The 20,130-nt window shown below is 40.6% G+C and overlaps 1 protein-coding gene across 23 annotated transcripts in view; it reads left to right on the forward strand.

The window, feature by feature from the left end:
- The window catches only part of QTMAN (queuosine-tRNA mannosyltransferase), a 170,017-nt gene that overhangs the window by 61,058 nt on the left and 88,829 nt on the right, over nucleotides 1–20,130 (forward strand). For 18 of the 23 annotated variants that reach the window (XR_016468109.1, XM_090143510.1, XM_090143506.1 and 15 more), the window contains one exon: nucleotides 19,520–19,687. Coding sequence is in view for 21 of the 23 variants with exons in the window: in XM_090143510.1 (XP_089999636.1) it covers nucleotides 19,520–19,687 (168 nt within the window). In the remaining 2 variants the exon portion in view is untranslated. Of the gene's footprint in view, nucleotides 1–1,670; nucleotides 1,829–8,893; nucleotides 8,981–11,786; nucleotides 11,874–13,525; nucleotides 18,795–19,519; nucleotides 19,688–20,130 lie in introns of those variants that run through there. The other 5 variants (XM_090143519.1, XM_090143520.1, XM_090143518.1 and 2 more) reach the window with 5 other exon arrangements.

Here is a 20,130-nt window from a genome sequence, read left to right on the forward strand (position 1 = left end):
TTAGTAGGTATTTTGAGTTAGCCCAGCATTGCCATTGGGCATTATGCACTTTTTAGCATGACTCCTGACTGTTGTGGGAGGAAATAAGAAGCCCATGTACTCTGCAAATCATGACTAATCACTGTTTTTCCCTTTGCTCTCTGGTACTTTCCCTAAGCATCAGTATTCTGGGTCATCTGGGGTCCTCGAGAATGAGCCCTTATATTTAAGGTTCCTGTAGTTGATGTCTTCAAGAAAGCAGACAAGAGACCCATGTGGTACAGGACCTGGTTACAGAGACCTCATTGCTGTCTGCTCTAGACTGTTAGCATTACTGTCTACTCAAGATTGTGCAAGCTGAATCTGTTTTGCTATAATACTACCTCTGGTGAGATTTCATGCTGGCCTTGCAGAGGGCCTTGTGTCCCCAGGCTACTTCAGAATCAGACCTCAGTAGTTTCTGTGGCTGCTGAGGCATCCAGGACTTACGTGCTTTGAACCCAGATCTCAGGTCTTACCCGAGTCAGCAGATCTCTAGGAAGAGGTTGTAGATAGGAGTTTCAAAACAGGAAGAATGAATTGTAATGTAATTATTCAAAATTGCGTCACGAGTTACAAATGGCAAAACTCATCTTTTTTTTTTTTTAATTTATTTTGAATACAGAGCAGGAAACCTAAGGCTTGTCTTGTGTGTGCCCTGCTATGTTATGATGAGTAGCATATACTTTCATTATTAAAAAGTAGATATCTACCCTTCTAAAGCACTAATTTCCATCATTAACAATTGTATGGGAGGTCATTGTGAATTGGATAGGGTCTCTGGGATTCAGGCATACTTAAAAACAATATTTATGATGTCTCTACCTCCTATTGTTACTGTCTGGCAAGCATTTTTCAGGGGATTGTTCTTCAGTTATATTTTGCACATGGTTCTCAGTTTTCTTAGGTCCCAATGAGGAAAAAATGAAAAATCTAATAGCTTTCCTGTGCCTTTAGGAGATCTATTGATGGGTGCAAGACCAGCGTGTTCAGAGCATGGGTGGGCTCTGCAGAGAGAATGGGTTGGTGCCTGAGATACCTGTGTGTGCTGCCTGCTTTTTTTAAGCTGTATAAAGAATATTTTGAGATTAAGCTCAGCAGCTCCTCTGCAAACTCCTAACAAAGTAAAGGCCTGAATTGTCCTTATCTCAGGCATCTGCCTCTGTCCAAAGACATGGCTAGAGCTCTGCATTTCTCTCATCTGATAGTTTGAATTACGTGGTCAATGTATAGTAATGATGGGAGTGTATTTTATTGCAAGAGGTAGTATTGTTGCCTATTAATTGTTTCAGACTAAGATTGAATCACAAAGGGGAAGATAAAAAAATAAAACAAACCTATTTGCAATGCAGATGCTGCATGATGGAGCGCAAGTGGTCAGCTGCACTTGGGGCTGTTACAGCATCACCATGGTATATTCCTTCCCATTATCTCTTTTGCTCACCATTGCACAGGATATTTTGGTCCCATACGTGTGTTCATTTCTTTTTTTCTTTTTTCTTTTTTTTTCCATCCTATTGAATTTAAAACAGTTACTTCATTAATTCATGTTCATGATACCGTTAATTTTTTCTTTACAGTACCGTTGTTATGAAGAGAGTTGTCATGCAAGCCGTGGTACATTTTAAGTAGACTATTTCATCTTTTTGCAGATTGCCAGCATTAAGTGCCAGCCCATGTGAGCAGCCTGCTGACCACGAAGCCCGACCACGCTCGGTCTATTAGCTGTGCTCCAGAAGTATTTGTTCAGTTTTTCCTCAGATGGATAACCAATATGGAACATTCTGTCCACAGAAGTCTTATTAAAGAGGTTAGAGCATCCTGCTAATTAGGAAAAACTAATTAGGCAGATTGTTGCGCCTGTAACCAGAACTTTATATTTTAATGGATTTGAAATGTGGTACACTCATTTTTCCTATTGTAAAATCAACTTTTCTTTTAAATGTCTGAAAATAGTCTTTGTGAGGAGATTATGCGCTCAGAATAAGAAAGCAGCATTTTAACTTTTGGATTCACTAAATTAGCCATAGGAGATTGCCTCATAGACTGGGTGAAATCATTCATTCATACCAGCGTTATGGCAACCAAAACTATGTTGTCTTATTACCTTTCTGTTGGTTGAAAGTTTCCAACTGCCCCAAGGAGCTAGAATAAGTTTGTATGAAGGAACAGTATGGTTTGTGGCTGCAGTGATGTTAGGCTCAGGTGGTGCTCACATTCACAAATGATTGTTTGGTTCCTCCAACCTGGTATTCACTGACTGCTCTTTCACAGAGTCTTGGGAAGTTTAAGGTGTCAGTAAACCTATTTGCAAGTGCTCTTGCAGTGCTGCTTTGGAATTTCATTGTATGCCAACTGGAAGCTGAAAATCAGCCCATTTGCAGTGTGGCCTGGAAGCAAAATGTTTATGACTGGGGAGAAGTCTGCCTTGAGATACGCTTGGGTATGTTTAAGGTAGATTTCTCTGTAATGGCTACTTTGAACTTGTTCCCTGCTACACCCTGCTGCAAACATCAATTAGTATTAACCTTCTTTCAGGCTTGTCATTCTGCCTTCTGTGAAATGCACTGACTTGTGGAGAAGCCCTGTAGCCAGGAGCTGTGGGCAGCAGCCTTGCGAAAGGCTGGCCAGGTTTGTTCCTGTGCTGCCAGCCCTGGCCACTGCTAGACCTCCTGTGATTTCAGAACTGTCAGCTCTGGCCTTGACAAAGCAGACTGGTGTTCAGCATCTGCTGTGACCTGTAGATTTGCACCCTTCCACTTTTCTGCCGCTTTGTCTTCAGTGTGAAATCTGGGTCTGTTATCAACCAGACAGGTCTAGATAGTTAGCATGATGTCATGTCTCTTAAGCAGTTTATGGAACGAGGATGAAATTCGTGGCAATAAATATTTTAGATTGTTTTTGTTTGGCTTCTTAAGGAAAAAGAATTTCCTTAGGTGAGAGGTTACTTTGTGGGCAGCTCAGCTTTAGGATGGTTCCAGTATGTAGGATGCTTCTTGCTCTTCATGGCAGAGGTTGAAATTGATACTCACAGTTAACAGTTTTGTAGATTCTTGTTTAATTACAGGTCATCTTTCTGAAGTGGATGACTCATTTAGCCTTCAGTGGCTGGATTAGTCCTCCATATAACTGTACACGTAGCTATTTTGGGTGTAAAGAGCCTTGAGATTGAAAGTTTCTCCACTGCACTGTGTCTTGTCTCGTTGGGTAGTACAGAGAAAGCAAATCTGAGAAGGAGCAGCAAATGAGGAAGGCAGGTAGTTGGAACCAGATGATCTTGAAGGTTTCTTCCAATGATCTCAATGCTGTTGCTGCTATTAATAATAGTGTAATAATTTCGTAGTCTGCTAGCTTGTACTTCTGTGTTTGTATTTCAAACTGGGAAGCTATGTGGCATGCGTATTTCTTTTGATAAGATTCAGTGTTTATTGAGAATTCAGTGTGGAAGTTGGTATTTCTTCTTGATTGCCAGCACATTTGTGGTGAAAAGATGGGGTCTGGGGAGGCTGAAGCTGGCAAGGGAGTGTGGGCAGAGAAGTTCTGGTTTGTGCATACCAATTGCTTTGAGCTCTTTAGTGCCACTGGGAAAGCACAGTAACCACTGCTTCTGGATACTGGTATAAGAGCAGTGCTGTTCATCTGAATGAACTTTTGCTTTGAGACCCTTATGGTTGCATTTGGGCTTTTAGAAGCATTGGAGGAAATTTTCAGGCACTGCTTGTAGAACATTTTGCAGATGGGCTCCATCTTCATTCATCCTTGGCTTCTCACACCCCTTCCATTTCTGTGTTTTACCATATTCTGACATTTTAACTGTCACTGGCTTTTCTTCCTGGCATTTCAGGCTGCCTATCCTTCCCTGTGACATTGCACGTGTCCTGGTAGAAGTCTATTGTAGGGATTCAGATCCTAGACTTGTGGGCCCTCTCTATCAGCAGAATGCATTGAGTTGTGTTGCCTTGAGATGTAACTAAATTTGCACTTAAGTAGAGATGGTTTGATTGTTGGTTTCTGATGTTTCGCAGTTGGGTGCTTTTTTCTGCTTTGTCAAGGGAGATGACTGCAGTAAGACCACGAGCTGAATTATCCTTCTGGTAGATACAGTTTCTTAATGTGAGAGGGATATTAAGCAGAATAGATGGATATTAAGCAGAATAGATGGGAGTGCTCTTGCAAGACTTTATGGAATGAGGCTGAAGTGCCACTGCCAATGGGATGCATGATCCCTTCATGCTGGGTCAGGCATAGTGTGGCCTTGTTGGGACAAATGTTTTCAAACCCAGGGTAGACATCAAGCAGAAAACCAGCCAAACATCTGAGAACTCTACTATTCTGAAAAATCCAGTTGGTGGACGTTTAAGAAAGAAACCAGATTTCTTTTCCTGTGATGGCTGGGATGTTTGTGAGGTGGATGGTAGCACTGAGCAGGACTGCAGTGGCTGGGATTTTTGAGTGCTGAAATTTATTTTACTTACTTAAGCTTTTAAAAATATTAACGTTGATGTGTGTTATAGCATATTATCAAAAGTTTACTTTTTCTCTATCTGGCTGATGGACACCAGAATAGCTTTCAGGTCACTCCTAGCAGCTTTTCTCCAATTAAAAATGTGTAAGATGCTTTCAGTACAAAAGCCATTGAATTTAAGATATTTTTCTGCTGTGACATACGAGTATGTTTTTGCTACAGTGGCACTTGCCCGTTTTGGGTTATTTTCTGCCTATGAATGTTATGTGATTTCTTGTTAAAGTGAATGACAAGATGATGTACGACGTACTTGAGATGGTATTGAGCAGAATCTAGTCGGAAAATTGCAGTGATAATTTTCTTTTTACATCTCAAACTTAAACGCCATTGAAGAAAAAGAAAAAAAAAAAAAAAAAGTGTAACAGGCAACTGAAGAAGAGCATGAGGGGAAACCTTGAAAAATTACAGGGAAATTTCCATAACAGATACACTAGTAATGCCTGTTTAATAATGATTTCCTGTCAGGAGCTATTTTTATCATATGCCTGCTCTCTGACGTGGCATTCTATTTAACATTTTTGAGAGCCATGTTTTAATCAGATTAAGCTCAAGGAAACCGATAGGTATCTGCTTGGCTCATGGCTTCTGCTTCTGTTTCTTATTTAGTCACAAGACTATTGTTGCTGGGATCTTTGAAAGCACGTTTTGCTCCAGCGGCAGCAGGCGTGCAGCTTGCCCTGCCTTAGGAGCGCCAGTGATTTCCATGATATATGCGCAGGGCGCACCGTGGAATTATTTTGTAAATTAAAGAAGACTGATACAAACTGTTTCTTTTCCTCATGTGATTAAGGAGCCCAAAATAGCAGTCTATTTTTAGTTTCGAGCGCGGTGATGTTTCTTAGGAGCAAACTAACCGAAAGCAGTGTGCTGGGAAAGGCTGATAATGAATAGCGTTGCATGCGAGTCCACTGGTGTGGGAGAAAATTGCCTGATAAAAACTGTGGATGTTGGTGAATCATTTTACATAGTGCTTTCCCAACAAGGGATATGGTGAAGGTAAAACATAAACACGCGTGTTTTTAACTTCGATATTTTCACGTTATTTGGTCATTAAATTAGAAAGTTTGTAAGGAAAATCCTCGGTTAGATTCTCCAATATTGGGCACATCCTGTGTAGCACTGGGGATTGTGCCTGGCCATGTGCAGGTGAGAACATTTAACACCTCTTTAGATGCTCTCAGTGTTTTGGACTATGGGTGTGTATCAGCAGATCTGCTTTTACTCAGCTCTATGTATTCCAGCTTTTGAGGAAAAAAATGTATTACATTTCTAATGACCTCTTTTGTCTGTTGCAAATGCAAATTTTTTTATTTTTTATTTTTTGCTCGCACAGTAGAGCTTATATTCAGCAGCTTGGTTTGTACTGTATTACCTCAGTGTATTATTTATTTGGTTGATGTGCTAGAAATCTGCACTTCTAAGAATTAATGAAGGTTATTAGTTACTTTCTATAATAAAATTAGCTGACCTTTGAATAAGAGCATTATGCAGGGGATCTCTAAGTGGAAAAATGACAGAAGGCATTTTTAATATGGTGGCCGTTTCTGTTGCTAAATGTTACAGTCATGCTATAGGATGTTGTGATGCTGTGTGTTTGCAGACAGCGATGGAATACGTGAAGTTTTCATATTCAAGAAGGAGTTTAACCCTTCGGTAACTCCTTATGCTCTTCTTACAACTTGGTAACACTTCAATAATCCAGGGAGCTGAAGACGCAACTGAACATTCTGAGAATGAATGTCCTTTGGAAAGAGCAGCGGTGGGAGTTGGCTGTGGTTTTCATTAAGCATGATTGTATGCAGATTCCCCCAGTGCTCTAGCAGACAGCCTTCAGTTGCTATCAGGCGTACGTGATGAACGGCTGCTCAGATGCTGCTTGCTCTATGAGATGTTCAACTTGCTGAATTTGTCTTTCAATTGAAGCTGAGACCCGTTGTAAAATACAGCGTTGCGCATGAAGTTCACACCTCTGCGTTTAAGCTGCGGAGGGGCACACCTCAAGCAGGTTTCTTAAAGCAGTAATTAAAGCAAACTTTCTTAATTCCTTTTTGTACTAATAGCTAACACAGGAACTGCGCTAAATAACGGCATCAGTAATTGTGTCATTATCTGGAAAAGATCTTGCAAAACCGTGAAGTACACCGTGCATTTTTCTTGTTATTTTTGAAACCTTGCTAATATATGTAACGATCATCTTCCAGCTTGTGGATTTCAGGTGAACGTACAGGCAGCACCATGAGCAAATCTGCAGTTTTTCAAATTTCGACTCCGTCTTAAAACATTTGTTGCAATCCTTGCAAGATATTCATCTATTTGTAGCATCATATAGGTCTGTCTCCCCATCTGTCTCTGTTTTTCGTGACGACGAGGCTCTGCGACGTTTTTTTTCTTCACTTTCGTACTTATTCATTGAGCCCGCTGTAGTGCTGCTTCTATCAGAGCTATTTGTCCGACAGCTTTTATTGATCATTTGTGATAAAAGATTTTTTCACTGGGAGAAATTTAACCAGCAAAGGGTGAATTCGGTTTAATCAGTTTTATACGGTAGGAAAGCTAATGTAATCAGAACCCATTTATGTGCTATTAAATACATAAATTGGTAACGTAATGCGGTGCCAAAATCTTACCAACACAAATGAAAAAAAAATATCTTACTGAATTCTTTGATTCTTGGCCATATTTATTAAGGAATCCATGCAACTTTCAGATTTGAGAAGTAGCTACTCGTCTAGGGTTCAGATTCCCTACAAATAAATCCTTATTTAACAGGATATCCCTGAGACTCTTTTTTTTTCCTTTCTTATTGGCAGCTTGACTAAAACATTCTCATCTGGTTTAACTAAAATCTTTGCATTACTTGGCGGTGGTTTCTTTTGTACGTGGTGCTTAGAGCTCATTGAAGCTCAAACGGTACAGGAAATGCAAATCATGCAAATCATCCTCACGCTGACGATGTACAGTGGCGTGATTGAGCAGCAGTACGTATGGCTCGTGGGCTGACCACATGAAAGGAGTCATTTAAAGACCAGATGAGCCAAAGCTGGGTTAAGTTAGGCTATGTGTGAGCTTCAAAGCTTATAGAATAGCATCCTTTTTAAAAATAAATTTATTTTATTAATAACACCTGTGCCGAGTTCTTAAACAGTGAGAACATATATAGATGAACATTACATTAAATATATGCCATACTTAAATCAAAAGGGCGAAGTTGTTATTTCTGCAGAAGTTCAGGTATGCGTTGCCATCAATGGAAGGAGACCACAATCTAATACATTGCAAAACAGCCCCGTTTGGGATTGTCGTGCTTAAAAACCCAGCTCTCCTCTGCCTTTCAGGTAAAAATGAAAATAAATGGAAGATGAAAGGGAGTTTCAGCCTGTGCAGCAGGGTTAAGAGCAGGCTTTCTGCAAGTGCTTGAGAGATGAGAGGAGAGGGCGGTCGACTGCTTTCTGTTATTAAAGACGGCGTAGAATTTCTGGGGTAACTTAGAGAAAAATCCCACCTGCCTTTTTCTGAAGAGCTCCTGCTGTAGTTTTGGGGCTGTGTTGAGCACACTGCATTGACCCTGAGCGCCATGCTGGGTTCCTTTTGGGTTTGGCCAACTGGGGCTCTTGTGAGGTGGGCGTGCAAAAACTGAGTGCACCCCCTGAGTAAGGGCACAAGCAAAAAGTGCTCATGGAGTAATGAATGTTTTTCATGTTGAACTCGCAACAAAAAGAGCGGATGGTAATTTTTATTTAAAGACATCATTACCTAATCCTGCCTCTGGTAATACTCAACATGGGTGGCTGTTCTGCTTCTAGTGAGAGTCTTATTTCTCAGTTTTTTTTTTTTTTTAATACGGCCCTCATCTGCTTTTCTTTGGTGTTTTGATGTTTTTAAAAGTTGAGATTCATTCAAATAATGTAACTTGACACAAAGCTGGAAAATGTCAATCTTGAACTGTTTCTGTGTAATGTTTAATTTTTACTTGAAACAGTAGCCCTGAGGAGGTCTGGTGTGGGACAGCTCTGGACACTGCACTACATAGTCCCCAATGGATGTGATTATTTTTTCTATATTCTTTCACTAGTGCCGTGCTCTTCTGTCATTACTTGTTTCTAGTAAAACTTATGGTGTTAGTAGAAGTAGGAGCAAGAAGGAAGAAAGTATGTTTTCATATTTTACCTACTAGCTTGCATCTTTTCCTTCATGTCAACCTGCAGGTCCTGCAGAAAGGGAGAGAGAGGAGATTTCCTGTATTTTCTTCCAAAAAATAAAAATGAAAATTCAGCACCTAAATACGTTTCTTCTTGAATTGCAGTAAATGAAGTCAAGGTGAGAACTTGCCCCTCTTGCTGTGTCTTGCAGGCTGGGGCTCTCCTTTGTGAGTGGTGGTCATCCATAAGTGACCGTAGAGCTGAGCTGGAGTTGAGGCTTTAGCAGAGCCAGCAATGTGTAAGTTCCTCCTTTTACGTTGTGTGTTTGTTCATTCATTACTTCCTAAGGGCAGAAATCAAGGTGGATGAATCCTGAAATGAGGACATCCTGAAATCATCTTAGAGTGCCACAGAGTGGAACGTAGTAACTAAATTCTGTTTTCTTGAGCCAGGTACTGGAATTGCCTCCTATAGAGAATTCTTGCGAGTCTGCAGCTGGTGCCCACAGCAGTCTTCAGAGGTGCCGTTGTGTGTCCTGCTCTTAGTGCTTTAATTGGAGAAGGACTGAAAATCACAGATAATATTAAACTGTCTTTAATACTCAGTGCAAGAAATACCGAGATGCAGCAGCTAGCAAAGAAAGCACAAGAGAAATTTTACTGGTTGTATCCCTAATAATTTAATGTAATTTACTATCCATTTCAGTGTTTGGCAGGAAATGGAGATTGCTTAAATATCTGTACCTAAAAGCACAGGGCTGTATAAAGATCTTTGAATTTTAAAGTTAATTTGTTTCATCCAGTGCTCTATTGAGATATATACAGAAAATGAATCCCATATGACTGTGCAACTACCAGTGGTCCAGAACTCTTTTTGAAATACTTTCCAGAGAATACCTCCAGTCATTCTGACAAACAGCTCGAGTCAAGTTTCCTTTCTGAGAGCTCCTGAAAGGCCTTACACATAGTCCAAAGGCATCACCGGAAAAACTGCGTTATTTGGAAGACCTTGACCAAAAATTTCATTTTGCTCCATTTTTGCAGATAGGAACTCTTGTCGGCCAGGCATCTCAAGCAGATTTTTAGTTTTCTGTGGTGGACAGATGCACGGTCTTTTCCCAATAACAAATCTGCTGTTGTCAACAACGTTCCAGGCCAGAGTTTAAATAGCCTAATTCTGAAGATGCTGTTTCACAATCATAGTGTGCAATTCGATAGAAGAGTGGGATAAATCTATGTATGCACACACATACATGGAATATATAGTATAGATGTGTGTTGTCTATGCATGTGCTTAGATTTCTGTGTGAATGCATATAAATCTATGTGCATACACACGTGATATCTGTGCCTAAAAATACGCTATCTGAAAATAGTGCGTATGGTCTCATGAAGATAACACTTCATTCAGGAAGTGTGTCAGGTACTGTGGTGAGCAGGGTCCATAAGATATGTAGACAGAGTGACACGATAATGCGTAGATCGATTAAATCACCAGACCGTGACTTTCTCTTATCTCCGACTCTTGGGCTCCTGAGTTCTCACCATGGCACTGATTCTCTTCATGGCCCTTGATAAGCAATCTTTGGCCTCACTTTCTGAATCTTAAAGATTAGAAAGTATCTGGTATATTCTTCTCACTGTGGTATTTCACTTGCGTGTTACTGGGGAGTAATGGGCGTTCCCTGCTGGGTGCTTTATTTAATGATAAAATGAATTCTGAAGTTCACGATGCTGTAGCTGGGAGAATAATCTGTAAAATATCTGTAAGTCAAAACCCCTTTGATTATGACTTTTTAATTTAGATTTTTCCATGGGGGGAGTTGGGGTCATTCTGCTTACTTGGGCAGTGGATCCATATGTAAGAATGGCCCAGTCATGACAGTGTAGCAGTGTGGTGGTCACATCTGCAAAACTTCTAGCCGGGACCTGGAGACCATCTCAAAAATGGGCAGAAGGCTTCAAGTTCAAAACAGCCAAGTGCTTTCACCTGTATTTTTGGCACATTCTCTTTGACTTCTCTCTTTGTTTGCACGTTCTTGCGTTGGTGCCCCTCGTGGCATGGCAGGAGCCTCAGAGCAAGCTGCCTTGCCCAGATGCAGAACCAAAAGCTGTTTTTTTTCCATCTCTTTTGCTGGTGGCATTGCAGAGAAAGGCCTGTTGTGATAATGTGCAATAAAATGAAAGGGCATCAATTCCGATTACACTTAAAAAAACATGTTACGTAAATGGAAATAAATCAGTTTATAGTATATGCCAGGCATGCTGCAAGTTTTATTTAGAAATAGATGACTGAAGGGTTACATTCAATCCAAATGCTCCCCTTTGTGATCTTTAGCCATGTTTGTAGAGAAACCTCTCTTAAAGCACTTCAGGCTTAATTCAGAACAGACAAAACAATTATTTTTTGAAGGTTCGATGAAATATGTTTGGCAGCTTTTGAATTGAAGGAGAGTGTTTGTCTCACTTCTTTGAAATCTCACTTCATTTGGTCAGTCAGCCATTTCAGTGTAATCGTTCAAGTCTGGTAGCTGTACCACGTTCAGAAACCATTGAATAAGAGAGGCTAGGGTTGGAAATTAGCATTGCAGAAGGTGAAGACTGAAACTTTCCTTGCTGGTACAGCACTGAGCATTGGTCTGCCTGCTGTCCCCAGGCTTTTGGCAGCATGCTGGTTAAGCATTGACTCCTTGCAGGTGAAGGCTTGGTCCTTCCATTCCTGGCATCGCTGCGGTTCTCCTGCAGCCTCCATGGACACAGACCAGAAACATTTAAATTCTAGTTGTGATTACAAGTTCAGCTGATCATATTGAGTAATCTGCTCGCTTGCATTAAGGCAGGAAGCTGTCACTGTGCCACAGCAAATGTGCATTATAGAAGCGTGAAAGGCTGTTGGGAGAAATAAATATTTTCACTTTCCTTATATTTTTATGTTACATTTGATTAAGATTTGCATATAATGTGTGTGTGTGTGTATATATATATACATACATACACCCACAGATATATATGACCATATACATATTCATATATATATATATATGAAAGAGTACGCAGTTGGTGAATATATATTAAAGTTACTAAGTTATTCCTAATGTTCTGTAGTGCTGCCTGCTCCTGACAAACATCTGATACGGATCATATGCCTCTAAAAAGAGAACTTCCTCGAGCAAAATATCCTCATGAAAACAGGTTGGAGATACTCACATTCTCTCCCTCGCTCTCACTCGCATGTTACATTTTGGCACATTGTAGAAGCAGGTAGCATATCTACTACCTGCTGTTGAATGTGTTGAAGATACTGAATTATTTATTCCATCTTCTGCACTATCCAAACTCGTTTTGGGTAGTTTGACACATCTCGGTCTTCCATATGGATACTTCATGGTGACAGAGTTGCCAGCTGCTCAGGTTTTATGACAGTTAGAGTTTTTTCGAGGACTGTATTAGTTTTCTGGGAAGAATCCTGCTTTTTCTTCGGGTCCCCATTCTGAAGGAGTAGCTTTGCCTTGGATTGATGCTCTGCAATGGTGTTTTTTTTTTGGGAGGGGGGGTGAAAAATTAGATACAAGAGCATTAGCTTCCATAAAAATGATGTTTGATGTTTGTAGATTATCCGAGATGAAATCAGAGATGTGGAATAGTAGAAAAATCTGAAAGCTATTTGCTAAGAAAACTAAGTTCCTTTTAGCAATTCCCTTCAAATTTACCCCCCCACACACCAAAAAAAAAGAAAAAAAAAGAAAGAAAACAAGTCTTTAAGTATTTACACATCAAAGTGCCTGAAGTAACATACAAAGCAGGTGGCAGTCAGACATGTTTTGGAGAACAGAATTTTGGGGGCACTTGAAACATAAAACTGCCAACCAGTCTGCTGAGACCCTGCCCGTCTTTTCTCTGTGATCGTGTGAAGTGCACGGCTTTTCTGGTTGTGTATGTTTTTAAATGTAAAATGTGAAAATTGGGAGAGGATTTGAGCTTTGATTTTTTTTTTTTTTTCCCCAAAACTTTTTTAAATAAAAGAAAAATAACTTTTAAAATTTATCTCTTATACATCAAAGCACCCGTTTGTATACCCCCTTTCTTAGGTTTCTTTCTTTCAGTCTGTTCTTTCCATCCCTTGGCAGCTTCCTGTGTAGAAATTCTATGCTCAGAACAGAGAATCACAGAGCAGAGTGTATGCACCCAATGTACAGTATATGCCTGTGCACTGAGTGCATACCACTATAAAAAATAATACCATAGAGTCATTACAGATGAAGTTGGATAAAACACTTGGTTCTTCATTTCAGTGAGTCAGGCTACCTTCATTGGACACCATCTGATGTGGTGCAGTTGTCCTCAAGTTGCTTCTTTGGGTTTGCTATTGAAGAGCAGTGTTATGATGTGTCGTCTTAGGACTTTTCCATATTCCTGCCATTCAAGAAGTGCATTTTTCACGCCAGTCACTTGGCATAATTTTTTTTTTTTTTTTGTCCCAGAGTTAGGCAGGTAAGAGACCCAATTAAATGATGTTGCAGACTTTAAAACAATTAACAAAGCTTTGTGAGTCTTATGGGATTAGTTTGGAGTAAGAACACCAATTTAACACATTTTTCCTTTAAAAATTTTTTTCACTGTACATCCCTACATCTTTTACATTCTCCCTTGTGGGTTTGTTGCCTTCTCTTCCGTTTTCTTTTTCTTGTGTTTCATTTCCTCTTGCAAATATGCATCACAGCATATATACTTGAGCAGAATTGGTCCGTACATTTCTCATAAACCATCCAACTCCTTTTCACTAGTAGGGCATCCTGCTTTGCTTATGTTCTGCCCTAATAAGATGCCTTCGCTTCATTATTTAGTGCTGACAGTGAGATCTGAACAAGGAAGATGATGTGGGTTCGTGGCTTTCTCTTTCCCTCATCACCACAGCAAGAGCTGCTCGGTCTCGACCTCTCTCTTCATGGAAACAGAGAGCATGATGTAGCCTATGGTGAGCAATCTGGCCACTAAAGTAAAAATGTGCATCTGTCAGTAATTAATTGAAGCCAAATTTAATTACAAATCAGGGAAAGAAAAATAATGCTACGCACTTAATAAAACTGAAGAAGCTTCAGTGCTAAAAATCAAAGGAATCCAAACAAAATATGGCATTTCCCAAGAACCTGAAAAGCCTATCCTTGAAGTAGTTTCTTTCAAGCTTACCTCTCAGTGTTAAATACTAAAGTAGTTTTAACTGCTTTCACAGAATGGCCAGGGTTGGAAGGGACCTCAAGGATCATGAATCTCCAACCCCCGTGCCGCATGCAGGGCCATCAAACTCCCCATTCAATGCTAGACCAGGCACTTTCATTTTCAGTATCTCAAAAGACACTGAAAAATCAAAAATTAAAGGAAGAATTGGTGATGAACCCAAACGGTTCTCCTAAAAAACTTAATGCATCTATGTAGACTCTTGAATACTTGAAAGGTGAGGGAGTGGCTTTTTTTTATGTTTGGCTTTGCTGACTAATGCCTGTGGAGTCAGCGGGTTAATACTGCAGGCTCTGGGAAATCCTACCTGAAGTCCTGACAGAGGTCTGAAAATGTTGGTAGAGAAACAGAAGGATGGGACCAGCAGCAATGGGGCTGGACACCCAGCACCCTCTGCTCCAGGAATGTCAAATAGCAGATGCTTGGGCAGATGGTTTAGAGCTTTGTTTGGGATACGGTCTGTATGAAGAAGGGGAAATTTTGATTTCTAGGCAGTAAATTCTTTTGGAAAATGGAACCGAGGTCTGTGACAGCAGGAAGAAGAATTTCAACTCTTGTTCTGAGTACTGTACTATAAAACAAGGAAGAGAGGATGTCATTTTAAATACAAGCATAACAAAAGGGATTTGAAGTATGAGTTTAAAAGAAAATATTCATTTATAATGTATTTCAATATACGAGACTAGCTCCAAATCCCAAACTATTGAACTAGTAGGAGCCATGAGTATCTATCACTGTGCTCTGTATTGTAATTACAGCAAGAGGAAAAAATATTTTTCTTTACGATTAATATTTGTAAACGTTTATGAAAGTACATAACAAATAAATAAGACAAACACGTGGCCTAATTAAGATGAAAGGCATGACAGCCCTTGTGATTTGTTTTGAAAAATAAGGCATGTTCAAATGGTAGGACTTAATTATTTCTGTAAACATTTCAAATTACGCTCTATCTATAAAAGTGTAATTTATGAGATATGTATTATAGGATCTATAAGCATTTTTGACATTTGTGCATTGCATGTCCAAAAAAATTAGAGTTAATTTATATTATGTTGTGTACTGTCATATATCATCGTTGATTAGTATTTATTATTTGGAAATTCAGGAGCATCTATTGTTCAATGGGAAATGAAGAAGCTTTGTATCTGATAGTGATCACTGTATTCTCGGTACAGTGATAAAAGCACACCTTCTGCAAGTTGATCCTGAAAGAATGTGTGACACTGCATGAAGATAACTGGTCCGTTTAGCATTGCAAGTGTTAACGATGCTATTTGTTCTTCAACTCTAATCCACACATCACATCTTAAAGCCAAATCAGTGGACGTGTCCAAATGACTGCGTTGAAATGGGTGTGCTAGGGGATGAGATGGAGGAACCAGAACCCTCGGGTATCTTCTTGAGGAGCATGAAGACAGCACAGGTTGGGTGTTTGGGAAAGGCTGTGTTGCTGAAGGTGGTGGGCATGGTGGAGCTCAGGGAGCAGTGGGACACTGCTCTCAGCAATGGGGTTTGAGTGGTGCAGTGTGGAGCTGGGTGTTGGATTCACTGGACCTTGTGGGTCTTCCCCCAGTGTGGAGTGTCCTATGTGGATGTTCATTCCCTTCTCTCCAGCTAGGCTGACCCTCCTTGCTAGGCTCCAAGGGTCCCAGTGCCAATCAGCTGTGCTTTCAATGTGCTCTGTGCTGGATGCTCAGCAAGCTCAGAGGGTTCCATCTCTGGATCCACGGATAGATAAATGTGCACTGTGTGGTCTCCCAAGGGGAAGGCAAAATGTGCTTTTAGTTAGGTTGCATGGGAATTTAATTGAAAAATTTAGGACGGTTTCTTAAAAGAGTAAATCACAGTTACGTAGCACAAAGACCTATTAAATAAAACAAGAATATTTTAGCACCTTTACTTTTGTATTTTGCTTGGTTTAAATGGAAACCCATATCAGGCTTACGCGTATTGTTGGCTGATGATATAAATGCTGTTACTGTTGTTTAATTTTTTAAAATTTTAGTCCTCTTCAGCTTTTTGAAATTAAACAACGGGCAAAACAAAGGTCAGGTCATTCTGCACACACAACGCTGCTCTCAGTCTGCAAGCCTGCTCAGCCTCCTTGCCATGAATATTTGTACGAATTAAGCACCCGCTTAACTTAATTCACGTAAGTAGTTCCTCAGAAGTCAGGAGGACAATTAAGTGCTTCAAATTAAGCACAAGCTTAGCGTAAAATCAGAGCCTATGTGGAGGGTGGCCCTGCAGTCTGGCTGGCCTCCAAGGTGCTGGTGCTGCTGGGCACCACGTCCTGATGGCTGCAAAGTGCCCGGGGTTGTCCTGGGGTGGACAGCTGGGGCATTACCAATATGACCTTCAGCTCTGTGGCACTTTGCATGTTGTGTTTATGGAGGGCTACTGTTGTATTATGTGTTGCAGCAGTGATAGGTTAGGATAAGAATACTGTAATAGCAGTTTAAATGTGCTTTTTTTTTTTGTGAGGTGGCAAGCTAATGATGTAGCAGTTAATTTGAATTTAGCAGACGTTTTAAATATAGGTTTCTCTTACAGAGACAAAAGTTGCAATTTAAAGCTCTTTGGTGGTCTAAAAACAGCTTAATTCTCTAGTAGCATGGTAATAAGTACTAATCCAGCTTATACAGTGATTGTAGTATGTCATGTTTGTGAAAGATTGCCTAACTCTGCTTTCTCTGGGTTTTATGTTAATTTTTTTAAATTAAACATAAAACCTTATAACATCTTTATGCTGAGATAAACTGTTCAATTTAACTTGTGCTCAAGCAGCAGCTGTCAGGAATTATCATGTTTGGAGCGTTCTTGCTATCACCTTGTGTCTCTACCTCCCGGATACACTCGGTGGGATGATAAAGCTCACCTTGTTAGGATTTATTACTTAAATAATAACCCGAGGTAAAATGAAAGTCAGTGTCACATAGAATGACAACTGACATATATTTATGTCTCAGGTTACATTATAATAAACTTTCCCTTCTTTCCCTTGTAATAGGTGTTAAGTGGAAATCCACGGCAGCGTATCCTCCAGTGCCCTGCTTGAGTCCATTAGCCACGTCCACGGCTGCTCTGTGGGCATGTTCACAGTGACTTGGGCTGTCAGGTGCTATTTAGGCTCGCAGAGCTGGAGAAAGTGCTTTGTGCTGGTAGTTAGCAGCTTTTATGCCAGCAAAGAAACAAACAGAGGAGCATCTCGTGCCCATTGCGTTCGGTTCTGGAAGCGCTGAGAAGTGATGCAAGTGAATGAGGAAAGGTGTTTTCTAATGCTGTTACCAATTCAACACTTTATTTGCCGTAAGAAACGTAAACAGTGTCATTTCAGCTTCTAAATCAGAATTTTCTAGTAATTGCAACAGTTTTCTCTTGGCACTGGTTTATGTATGAGCTGGGCAGTCCTGAGCAATCTGCTTGTTAATTCTTATCGCTTCTCATTTACACTGTAGAAAATCTAGGTCTGGCTCTTGCATGCTTCCCAAGTTTTGGTCCTTTTTGCCTTAAGAGAAGCCTGCCTCTGGCTCTCTGCAATGGTGCTGTTGTATTCAATCATAGAATCACAGAATCCTTAGAGTTGGAAGGGACCTTTAAAGGTCATCTAGTCCAACTCAACTTTGTTTGGTTTGTCTGCAAGAATTACCTTCCTTTCCTGTGGATATAAGCATCTTTATTCATATTGCTCTGCCTTTGTCCATCTGAGTGGGTTTGGATGCTGCAGAGCTGTGTGGCTGTGCCCAGGCTTCAACCTCAGCTCTTGTTGTCTCATGGCCCTGACACCTACACCATGCTCTTCCCACCGTGGCATTTGTGTCCTGCTCTGTGCTGCTGCCCCTGCCTTCTGTCCCCATGTGCCATCTCTTCCTTTCCTTCCTCACTCAAACACAGCTGAGTTTATAGGCAAGTTTATAAGCACTCTCTTGCACCAGTTCAGTTTTCTTTCCCATGGTAGAAGAAAGGATAAGCCATGAGGCAGTCCAGCATTTTTCCAAGCAGCCATTAATCTTATTTTTGCAGTATTATTGCATGTTAGGTGTGTTGTACCTGCTGTAAGAAGCCTTCTCCCATCTGCTTGGAGCCTGGCCCCATTCATGGTATGCTCCATGTGCTGTCATTCCACGTGGCAAACAAGTTGTGACTTACCTAACAACTGCTTTCTTGGTCTTTGGGTGGTAAAGCAGTGCTTGTGTCTTCATTGCTATTCTGTTTAACAATCCCTTCAGAAGTACCAAATATTTGATGAGCAAAGCAGTCACATTCATCTTTTACTTTGGTAAGCCTTTCAGATTAGCATTGATTTGCACTGATGAAGACGGATGCAGGATGAGTTCTCTAGGAAGTGTTTGTTCTCTACATGCAGATTACTCAAAGACTGTGTGTGTAGTAGCAAAGGTAACATTATGGTGCATATATGATGGGTGTGTGTGTGGTTATTTGGGGAAATTCACAAGTTTTAAGTTTGATAGCCAGAGTTGGAAGGTTACAGTGTTAATGATGCGAGCTCAGCAGTACTTTTGAACACTAAATCTATGTAAAAAGAGAAAGAAATTGAAAAGATTTTAGAAAAATTAAGCATTTCACAGATATTGAAATTCTTGAACTACAGAAATGGCAAATAGCCCCCAAAAATGTCAGAAATGGGCTACGTTAAGAAGTACTGCATTAAAGCTTAACGTTTAATGTGCAATACAATACCTGATCCCTGTACTTTTTTTTTATCCTTTATGATGAGAAATCTATAACACGAGTGTCTGTAGTTCTCCATAGTTTCAGGATTCAGTTGATTTGGAGGCTGTGCTGACCAAGGGACAGGAGGCACTCATGTAATTGTGGAGAAATTATGGGAAATTTGCCACTGTTTTCAGCAGGGTCACAATTTGCTATTATGTATTTAAATAAGCCCATTTTCTGATAGCCTTTTAGGTTATACAAGGCTGAGATACCAGCTTGTTAGTGTTGTTTGTGCCTGCTTAATATACCTGATGGATGTGAGCAATGCTGTGGACTGTGGAATAGCAAGAATGCTACAGCAATACTGGGGTGTGAGGATACAAACATTTCATCTATAGGATACCTAAGAAAAATGAGAAAATAAAACATAGGAAAAGGGTGAAAAAAGAGACTACACTAGATAAGTGTACTGCATAAATCAAAAGGGTTTATGTCATAACACGAACATGTGCCATTCCTGCTCATATATTGAATTTCAGTAGTTGGTTGCATAAAGAAGTAAAGTGTAATGAAACTGGCAAGCAAAGTATTCCCTAGTCAGCCTTATCTTTGTTCCATTTGTCCTTCAGATACAGCTTTTCTTGCCTTTTTCAATAAAATCCATCCAGCTTTTTTATTTTGCATCTCTCTGTAACTGAGCTGGGAAGACCAATGAGATTCAGTGCTTTTCTAGTTGGGTTCTTAGCAGCTGCTTTTTAAGAGATCAAAACTTCGAATGCTGCTACATGGTATTAAGGCTTAGCTATTGATGTGTCCCTATAGGGGTTATGTTTTTCTTGGGGGGGAGAAGGGGAGGCGAAGGGTAAGGGGTGACCCCTGTGAGCATGCTCACAGGCAGTAAACACTGCTCTCCTTGTTTCCAGGATCCTCTTTGCAAGCTCCGTGCTTAACCTGGCTGAACTCGCTGCCCTGCGCCCTGACCTGGGCAAATTGAAAAAGGTCCTCTACTTCCATGAGAACCAATTGGCGTATCCTGTCCAGAAGTGCAAGGAAAGAGATTTCCAGTATGGATACAACCAGATTCTTTCATGGTATGTGTTTCTCACACCTCTCTTTGTTGTTTAATGTGTCCCTCTACGTACCGATGCTCAGTGTTGCCAGCCCTGAGGAGTCTGCCTCCACTGAACTGAAGAGACTATAGCAAGCAGAAGTATAAACAGCATCCCAAAGAGGAGCTGAGAGAAGGGTTCTGGCTAAAACCACATCCTCTATCCACTCATCTCAGTGTATAAGAGAGCAGTGAAACCAGCACCAGTGGTGCGTGGAAGCCCTGCCCACAGCATGGGCATGGAACCAGGTAATCTTTAAGGTCCCTTCCAGCCCGAGCTGTGCTGTGATTCTGTTGGGCTACAGTGGCATACCTGGTAGTTGTGTGGGTTTTGCCCCATCTTGGCTGTCATGAGTGAGATGCTTTGTTTCGTGTCTGCTTAGCAAAGCCCAGCTAAGCACCTCCTGCTCGGCCATAGCTTTTACT

This window comes from Phasianus colchicus, chromosome 7, assembly GCF_987193195.1.
Source record: "Phasianus colchicus chromosome 7, bPhaCol1.hap1.1, whole genome shotgun sequence".
NCBI classification, from domain to species: Eukaryota; Metazoa; Chordata; class Aves; order Galliformes; family Phasianidae; genus Phasianus; species Phasianus colchicus.